This window comes from Procambarus clarkii, chromosome 48 (genome assembly GCF_040958095.1).
Source record: "Procambarus clarkii isolate CNS0578487 chromosome 48, FALCON_Pclarkii_2.0, whole genome shotgun sequence".
NCBI classification, from domain to species: domain Eukaryota; kingdom Metazoa; phylum Arthropoda; class Malacostraca; order Decapoda; family Cambaridae; genus Procambarus; species Procambarus clarkii.
This window is the reverse complement of record NC_091197.1, coordinates 17,081,166-17,090,858: the sequence shown is the minus strand read 5'-3', so window position 1 is coordinate 17,090,858 and position 9,693 is coordinate 17,081,166. Positions and strand designations below refer to the sequence as shown.

General features: G+C 44.7%; 1 protein-coding gene across 1 annotated transcript; it reads right to left on the bottom strand.

The window, feature by feature from the left end:
- Positions 1-5,888: 5,888 nt before the first annotated feature.
- Positions 5,889-6,350, bottom strand: LOC138351107 (GATA zinc finger domain-containing protein 2-like). Its single transcript, XM_069302736.1, has one exon. The coding sequence runs from the start codon at positions 6,348-6,350 to the stop codon at positions 5,889-5,891; it is 462 nt and encodes a 153-aa protein (XP_069158837.1).
- Between the last annotated feature and the right edge of the window lie 3,343 nt (positions 6,351-9,693).

Below are 9,693 nucleotides of genomic sequence, written 5' to 3'. Positions count from 1 at the left end.
CCTACCAGTTTCTCCTGCCTGTTTCTCCAACTTATACCTCAGCCTTTTATGGGGTACTGTGTCAAAGGCCTTCCGACAGTCCAAAAAAATGCAGTCCGCCCATCCTTCTCTTGCTTAATCTTTGTCAACTGATCATAGAATTCTATTAAGCCTGCAAGGCAAGATTTACCCTTCCTGATCCCATGTTGATGGGTTGTCACGAAGTGCCTTCTCTGCAGATGTGTTACTAGGCGTTTTCTCGCGATTTTCTCCATCACCTTGCATGGAATACAAGTTAAGGATACTGGCCTGTAATTCAGTGCCTCTTGTCTGTCACCACTTTTTGTATATTGGGACTACATTAGCCGTCTTCCATATTTCTGGTAGGTCTCCCGTCTCCAGTGACCTACTATACTTTATGGAGAGTGGTAAGCAAAGTGCTCCTGCACACTCTTTCAATACCCATGGTGAGATTCCATCCGGGCCAACAGCCTTTCTCACGTTCAGATCCAATAGATGCCTCTTGAGTTCATCTCTTGCAATTTCGAACCCTTCCGAGGCCGCCTGGTTTACTGCCACCTCTCCTAGTGCAGGGATCACTCCTTGTTCTATTGTGAAGCCCTCCTGGAACCTCTTGTTGAGTTCTTCACACTCACCTTTGTCATTCTCTGTGTACCTGTCCTCACCTGTTCTAAGTTTCATCACCTGTTCCTTCACTTTTGTTTTCCTCCTGATGTGACTGTGTAGTAGCTTTGGTTCGGTCTTGGCTTTATTAGCTATATAATTTTTATACTTTTTCTCAGCTTCTCTTCTCACACAAACATACTTGTTCCTGGTTCTCTGGCCAGGTATCTATAGTATCTCAGGAGTATCTCTCTCTCTCTCTGCTTTCTGGTGTTCTGTTATTTCGAAAGTTCCTCCACGCTCTTTTATTCAGTTCCTTTGCTTTCATACATGCCCTTTTAAACCACGGATTCTTCTTTTGCATCTCTGTTTTTCCTGTCGGGCCGGGATAAACCTGTTTACTGCCTCCTGTCACTTTTGGGTGACATAGTCCATCATGTCTTGTACGGACTTAGTTCTGAGTTCTGTGTCGCATGGTATATCTCATAAGAATTTTCTCATCTCATAATTTCCCTTTCGGTACGCCAGCCCTTTGTCTTCCAGTTCTTTTTGGGGGAGATAAATCCTAGCTCTACCAGGTATTCAAAAATCCATACACTGTGATCACTCATTCCCAAGGGGACTTCCAATCTAATTTCCTTTATATCCGACTCATTTAGGGTAAATATCAAATCAAGCGAAGCTGGTTCATCCTCTTCTCTCATTCTCGTCGGTCCCTTGATGTGCTGGCTTTGAACGTTTCTTGTTGCCACGTCCAGCAGCTTAGCTCTCCATGTTTCTGGTCCTCCATGTGGGTCTCTGTTCTTGCAATCTATCTTCCCATGGTTGAAGTCTCTGTCTGAAGTCTGAAGTACTCCCTTATCCACTGGAGCGCCCTACCAGTTACTCCTGCCTGTTTCTCCAGCTTATGCATCAACCTTTTATGGGGTACTGTGTCAAAGGCTTTCCGACAGTCCAAAAAAATGCAGTCCGCCCATCCTTCTCTTTCTTGTTTAATCTTTGTCACCTGATCGTAGAATTCTATCAAGCCTGTAAGGCAAGATTTAGCCTCCCTGAACCCATGTTGATGGGTTGTCACGAAGTCTCTCCTCTCCAGACCTACCACACTAGTAGGTCTCCAGCAATATACTCACAGGGGTCTCCAGCAACACATGGCAGGGGTCTCCAGCAACACATGGCAGGGGTCTCCAGCAACACACTGGCAGGGGTCTCCAGCTCCACACTAGTAGGTCTCCAGTGTGTGTGTGTGTGTGTGCGTGTGTGTGTGTGTGTGTGTGTGTGTGTGTGTGTGTGTGTGTGTGTGTGTGTGTGTGTGTGTGTGTGTGTGTGTGTGTGTACTCATTGTTTGTACTCACCTATTTGTGCCTGCAGGATCGAGAATTAACTCTTGGATAACGCCTTTTGAGACAGCAAAGCAAAGACTCAAGTCCTATTTCCCTCTCATACCTAGTTTTAAAATTATGAATAGAATTTGCTTCCATAACCTGCTCCTTAATTGCATTCCATTTTTCCACTGCTCTCACGCTAAAAGAAAACTTCCTAACATCTCTGTGAATCATCTGAGTTTCCAGCTTTCACCCATGTCCCCTCGTTCTGTTGCTATTCCGTGTGAACATTTCGTCTATTTCCGCTCTGTATGGTCTTCTAAGGTACACCACTCAAGGTTCCCTCCCTGAGTCTGTCTTATATAGTCCTCACGCCGGCGAGGTCACCTTCCTCAGTAAATCTTGGGCCGGTCTTACACAGTATAGTTACGGTGCCCCAAACACCACTTCTACTCTTCAGCAACACACTGGCAGAGGTCTCCAGCACCACACTGACAGGGGTCTCCAGCAACACATTGGCAGGGGTCTCCAGCAACACACTAGTAGGTCTCCAGCAACACACTGGCAGAGGTCTCCAGCAACACACTAGTAGGTCTCCAGCAACACACTAGTAGGTCTCCAGCAACACACTAGTAGGTCTCCAGCAACACACTAGTAGGTCTTCAGTAACACACTGGCAGGGCTCCAGCAACACACTAGCAGGAGTCCCCAACAACACATTGGCAGATGTCGAAAATTTCCGACAACATTTACAAAATTCTAATACAATATGCATAAAACAATATTGCTGCTGATTTTGTATTAATTAAATTATTTAGTAACTCATTCAGAGAAGCTGCATACGTGGCAATCCCCCAGAAAATGAGAATTACACAGCCACGTCACTAAAATTAAATTCACCAGCTAATAATATTGTAAATTAATCTTAAAACAAGAGTCTCTGGACAGCAAACATCATAAAAGCATTTTCCAAGATCGAACTTAATTATCAGTGTTGAAATGAATTAAATATCAAACCATCTTTGTATTTTCTTGATATTAACTCATCTGGAGAGGACGTTGATGCGGGAGGTTGGAAGGGAAACCATTGTAAACCCGGGACGGTAAAAGGTGTAGTGTTGTCATCCCGAGAACTTGTGATCTACAAGTTATTCTCGAGGAGTCGTGCAGCACAGATCGACACCCTCGTTTCCTGGGAAGACATCGTACCATATACATTACTTGATTTGACTAGAGCTCTATCATTTATTTATATGCTGTTGCGGTTATGCCCGTATATTAAATAACAACCAAGGGTGAGAAAAATTAATATCATCCTTTATTTCATAATTAAATCTACTCAGATAAATTGAATACTTTGTGTTTAGTATATTTCACGGTGTAACAACACGTAGGCAGGTAAACTGAGAGGTGCAGTTACTAATGTGGGGTGTCACCCAGAGACATTACATCACGAGCCCGATCTTGTCCCATCCTGCACATAGCGATGCCATGACCACGAGACTACGAGTCACGCTGGACCACTCACCTGTTCTATACCGGTTCCATGATGAATGTCGAAGCCTTCTAGTCAGATAAGGCAATAATTCATTGATATTAACAATAGGTACTAACTGACAGATTATGGTTTAGTGAAATTAATAATGTTAATCGTTTAATTATGGTATAACTAAACTTAATAATTATAACCCCCTAAATTTGTGTGAAAGAAATTTTTACTGGTGTTATTAAATTAAACATACAGTCCACTCCAGAGTTATAAATAATTAATAAAATAAAATTACAATACAGTCCACATTAAATTAATTAAGAATTGAAATGAATTAATCACCGGTAGAGATCCATTAAATTAAACCACAGCAGAGGTCTCCAGCAACACACTAGAAGAGGTCTCCAGTAACACACTAGCAGAGGTCTCCAGCAACACACTAGAAGAGGTCTCCAGTAACACACTAGCAGAGGTATCCAGCAACACACTAACAGAGGTATCCAGCAACACACTAGCAGAGGTCTCCAGCAACACACTAGCAGAGGTCTCCAGTAACACACTGGTAGAGGTCTCCAGTAACACACTAGCAGAGGTCTCCAGCAACACACTAGCAGGGGTCTCCAGCAACACACTGGCAGACTTCCACACAGGCTTATAACAAGTCTTAACTGACGGACATTGATTCCATCTCGTAACTTGGCCATCCCGGGATACGCCGATCCAATCACCAATACTTCACTATCACACACAAATCACAGTCTGCTCCGCCTCGGCTTCTTGTTCCCACTAAAACACGATTTGAGTTCAGAACCGTACTGAGTAAACTGATGCCTGATGACCAAGATACAACCCGCATCACTTCTGAGGAGAAAAATTTGATTAGTAAGGCAAAGACAACACAAGGGTCAATAAGATCACAGCCTTCCACTGGGGGAACAGAAAATGGGGTCGGGTGCGCTCAACAGTTGGCGTCGACATCATCACAACATATTTATATATATGTATATAAAGTAGAAGAAAGCTGTTGGAGGAAATATGAATTAGGAGGAAGAGGGAGAGAACAGAATAGGGAAGTAGAGGAGGAGAAAGAAGAACGGATAGAGGGGGCACAGAGGGAGAGCAGGGGAGGGGGGGGTAGATCACCACTCTTCACGGTAATGGTGCCTCCCTTTACGCCTGGGAAATGAGGTGTTGCTAAGTGCCTCTCTCTCTTATCCTCTCATTGTCCTGCTGTGTCTTCCTCATTATCTCTCTCTCTCTCTCTCTCTCTCTCTCTCTCTCTCTCTCTCTCTCTCTCTCTCTCTCTCTCTCTCTCTCTCTCTCTCTCTCTACGACATATTTGACATATCATCTAATATGTCGAAGTGTTAATGAAATCCGCCAATCCGTTAATTTTTTCACCTATTGGTTAAATTTTAAGTAACGTAATGAGAGCGTTTTCTTTATTTCGGCCGTAAGTTATTAGGTGGTTTGCTTGAGTTCGTTCATTTCTGGTTAGGCAAAACTTTTTTTGTTATAAAGAATTACGAATTGAAGGAAGAGTTTCTTGGGTTCGTACGTTTCTAAAGACACTGCCTGCTGACACTGCCTGAGGACACTGCCAGAGGACACTGTCTAAGGGCACTGCCATAGAGCAAGATCCTGCACGAATGCAGTATCTTGTGGTTTATAAAGTGACCACATACCAAGACTCTGACACCACACAGTGTCTCCAACTGTATAAATTAGTTTTCGTATAGAAGGATTGTGACGGAATGCAATCATGGTTTATGAAGCTACAGTATAAAATGAAACTCTACAGTCATGTATAGCGTCACTCAGCTTATGAAGTTGTTGTATGTGAACATTAGGGCGGAATGTAGCACATTTCTGATTAATTACAGCTCGTCCGTGTTTATTAGGCTCCCGTGTTGAAATATTTTGATGTCGAGCAGAGGCTCTTGTTGCAAAGAGTCAATCCAGAGGTCAACTATCTCCCCCGGCTCCTTCCTCCACAGGAAATGGGGTTGGGGGGTGGTTGAACTTTGTCCAGAGTGCCCTCTCACCTTCCCCCGCCCTCCGCACCACCTCTTTCCTTGTCCCTATTCCACCACCACCCATTATTAATCGCGCTTCCTTCTTATTTCCCATTTTCCTTGACCTCTCACCAATATATCTCTCTTCTTCTCCCTACGCCTCCCCCTATATCATACCTTGCACCCTATCCAAAATCTACCTCTTCCCCCATTCCACTATCCCTCACCTACTACCCAACTTTCCTTCCTCTTCCCCACTTTCCCTCTGCCCCCGAGCTCTGCCCGTTGCTAAATGTCTCTCATTCCTGTTCTCTTCTTAAATATTTCTTGTCGCCAAAATTGTTACATCTCTGTTTTCTCTTATTATAAATCCCCCTCCCCCCATTAGCTGGTTTTCCCCTGTTATAAATTTACTTTCACGCACCCTGCTTACTCGATAATATTTTCTCCGCTGACTTAGTGCACAGCCGGAGCACAGCAGGAGCACAGCAGGAGCACAGCAGGAGCACAGCAGAGGTGGCAGAAAGTGGCAGCGGGGATTTTCCTGCCACTGCGGTAGAAGATTGCTGTGGAGGTATTTGCAGGCATCGGCGTCATTGGTGGTGTTGGTGGCCGAACGTAAAGAGCAGCGTCGATGACATTGGTGGTGGCAATGGTGGCAGCGGAGGCACTGGTGGGATTGGTGGCACTGGTGGGATTGGTGGCACTGGTGGCAGCAGTGGGATTGGTGGCACTGGTGGCAGCAGTGGGATTGGTGGCACTGGTGGCAGCAGTGGGATTGTTGGCACTGGTGGCAGCAGTGGGATTGGTGGCGGCGGTAGCACTGGTGGCAGTGGTGGGATTGGTGGCAGCGATGGGATTGGTGGTAGTGGCATTACTGGAAATTGCCAGTAAGGAGACAGTTGGCACTCTTCTCATTGTCACTGTAGGCTCTGTACACCATCGTAAGTATTCCTTTGTGCATTGTCACTGTTCTACGCATCATTGTACACAGACTACACATCACATTCGGCACTGAACATCCCTTTTGAAATGCATTTGATCATCTCTGTTGGAACATCTATACATCAGAGTGGAAACAGTACACTCATGGACGCTCTGTACACCCACTGTTGAAAGTGTATATCATTGTTAGACCATCTGTGTACATCACTGTGATCAGAGTGCTGTTGGTGTACATATTTCCCTCAGCTTAAAATGAGAAAAAAAAGAGAGAAACGTTAAAAAATGGATAAGTTTTAACTCGGAAAATGAGAAATGTTCCCACGGTAAATTCTCAGCAAGGCCGCCCTGACTTGTGGGGGTCTTTTTTATGAGGTCTTAATAAGTTGTGTTGCTTGTCGGAGCGTCCCTTCAGTCCCTGCTCCTCCCATTCCTTGGATCCCTCCCCTATTGGTTAGATCTCTCGCACTTTTCACAGCTCTCTTCTCCTTCTATCTACCTCTCTCCTTTTTTCCTATCTCTGTCCCCTTCCTTTAGTTCTTTTCCTTTCTCCTAGCTCTCTCTCATTCTCCTAGCTCACATCCATTCTCCTAGCTCACATCCATTCTCCTAGCTCACATCCATTCTCCTACCTCACATCCATTCTCCTAGCTCACATCCATTCTCCTAGCTCACATCCATTCTCCTAGCTCTTCCTTTCGCCTAGCTCTCTCCCCTTCCCTTAGCTCTCTCCATTTCCCCTAGCTCCATCCCCTTTTCCTAGCTTTGTCCCGTTCCCCTACCTCTTTCCTCACTACCTAAAACTGTTCCCTTCCCCCTACCTATCCTTCCTTTCCACAAGCTCTCTCTCGTACCCCAAACTCCCTATCCACCCCCCCCTCCTCCCTATTCTGGAACCGCTATCCCAAAACCCTCAATTCTCAGCGTCCGCCGAACGCGTTCCGCCCAAGACAAATATTATTGTTTAGTCATATTTAGTCATAGTTTAGTCAAATATTATTGTTAAAGAATCATTCCCAGACGCGTAGAATTGCAATAACAGGCGGAGAGTCTCTAGCAGCCAAGCGGCTCCGTTAGGAGTTTGCAAAGTCTTCAGTACAGAGTTGATAATTCTTTGTCCTGCAGTATAAATGGAAGGGAACTATCATGAAAAAGCATCAGGCCATTACAACTATATAGCACTTGGAACGGTTCAGGGTAAGTATTTGAATGGGAGGGGGAAGGGAAGGAATGGTGCCCAATCACTTGGACGGTCGGGAAAAAGACGAATTTTCCCTTCTACCGTAGAGCGACGGTCTCGCCGACCTGCATGAGGCGAGACCGTCGCTCTACGGTAGAAGGGAAAATTCGTCTTTTCTCGGAGGAGCGAAGTAACAAGGTTTTAAGATTAAGATTTGAAGAGTTAAGATTTTAAAAGGGTGTCCTGTGTATCCCTTTTGTCAACGATCCTGATCGGGGCCGTGTTTGGTACACATGAAAAGGGCGGCCCGCGTGTTGGTGTGGTCAGCCAGCCTGGCCCTCAGGACGGCTTCAGCGCTGGTCATTGCGGGGTAATGTAGTCAAATGTGGCCGTGGCTCCCTGTACGCGTCTCCTGGGCCCGTCTCCGTTGCCACGTCGAGGTGGAGTACCGTAATACCACTAGATACCCTGTCGTGGTAAGGTAAGGGTAGGGTGTCACAGCGAGGCAAGAGCTGTGTGACGCGGTGAAGCAAAAGCTGTGTGACGCGGTGAAGCAAGGGCTGTGTGACGCAGCGAGCAGCCCGACAGAAACCAGATGACTGATATCATATACATATAATATCACTCACTTCTACCGTATTATCTGCAAGAGAACTAAAATTTCAAGGGTGAAATATTCCTCTCCCTAACGTTAATTGATCCAGAACTCCTTTGGATCTTACTTTCTCTACTGCACCATATGTCCTCTATAATTCTTTCAAACTTTCCCTACTGTGCTATTTTTGGCATATATGGTGACCCTGACCAGCCTATGTCCGTGCTGTACCCCAGACCATTCCCCCTGCAAAGTCTGGCCTCCAGCCTTGGACAGACTGACAGATATTCTTGATACTATAAGAGAGAATGTCTGTGTGTCGAAGGCTGGAGGCCAGACTTTACAGGAAAACGGTCTAAGGTATGGGACGCACATTAGGCTAGTTGGGGGTCACCAAAATTCGAAAAGTTAGACCCTGCCAGGGGTCATATTCTGATCTCCACGATGATTTTTCTCGCTGCCCGTCGGCTACACTACACCGGCCTCACGAAGCTTTGCGAGATGACTGGTCTTAGTCATGGGCAGTATATAGGTTGGTCAGGGTCGAGCACCATGTTTATTAAAGATTATTATTATTAAATAATAATCTTATTAAATTAATTAAATTTAAATGACAAAATTATTTTATGGTAGATTATTAAATTAAATGACAAATTCCTCTAATTTCTAATTTCGCCCAATTACAAAACTTTATTCTCACTATAATTCACTTATTATTTAATAGATAGGATGGAAGGTGGTGAAAGGAGCATACTGGGAAAATGAGAAACAGAGAAAGGAAAGGGAAGATATGAAATAATTTCCTTCTCTTTTGGATTCACCTGGTATTTTAGCTGTTAATGTATCTTATACATATTTAGTATGTTAGACGAGTCTTAAGGAACATGTGTTTATTGACAACTGCTACACAGATGAAGGGAGGGTGTTGGCAGGGTAGGGAAGCGGGGGAGTGACAGGTAAATGGTTGGGAAGGTGGTAAAGGGTAGGATAGATGGTGAATGGTAAGGAAGGTGGTGAATGGTACGGAAGGCGGTGAACGGGAAGAGAAGGTGGTGAACGGTAGGAAAGATGACGAAGGAGACTGAAGGTGTGAAGTAAAGATGCTTACAGTGATGAATTTAGAGTGTAGGGAAGATAGTTATTTATGGAGTAAGGAAGATAGAGTGCACAAAAAAAAGTTTCATTTTGTGCACAAGACAAATATATAATTATATATATATAGACTATACCATTCAGGCAAACAACTGTTAAAGAGAGAGACAAAGAAATTACTCATTGGAGTGTCAAGCTTTGACAAAAATAAACTACAGAACGGACACAAACGTCTCATTCATCGTTGACTTTCACTTCGAAATCTCAAGACAGTCGAAGAGGCATTTCTCCAGAAGACAGTAATTAAATTTTTTGCGGGTTGCTAAATTGGAGAACGTTGTCCTTGATTTTATGAGGTTGTCTGTGATGTCTGGAACCCCGAGCAATGTCCGCATGCATGAGGACGGGGCAGAGGGAAGGGAGGAGCCTGTCAAGAGGGAAGGGAGGAGCCT

Bases quoted from the DNA above. Each gene is read 5' to 3' on its own strand.
- LOC138351107 (XM_069302736.1), bottom strand. From the start codon at position 6,350: ATGAGAAGAGTGCCAACTGTCTCCTTACTGGCAATTTCCAGTAATGCC.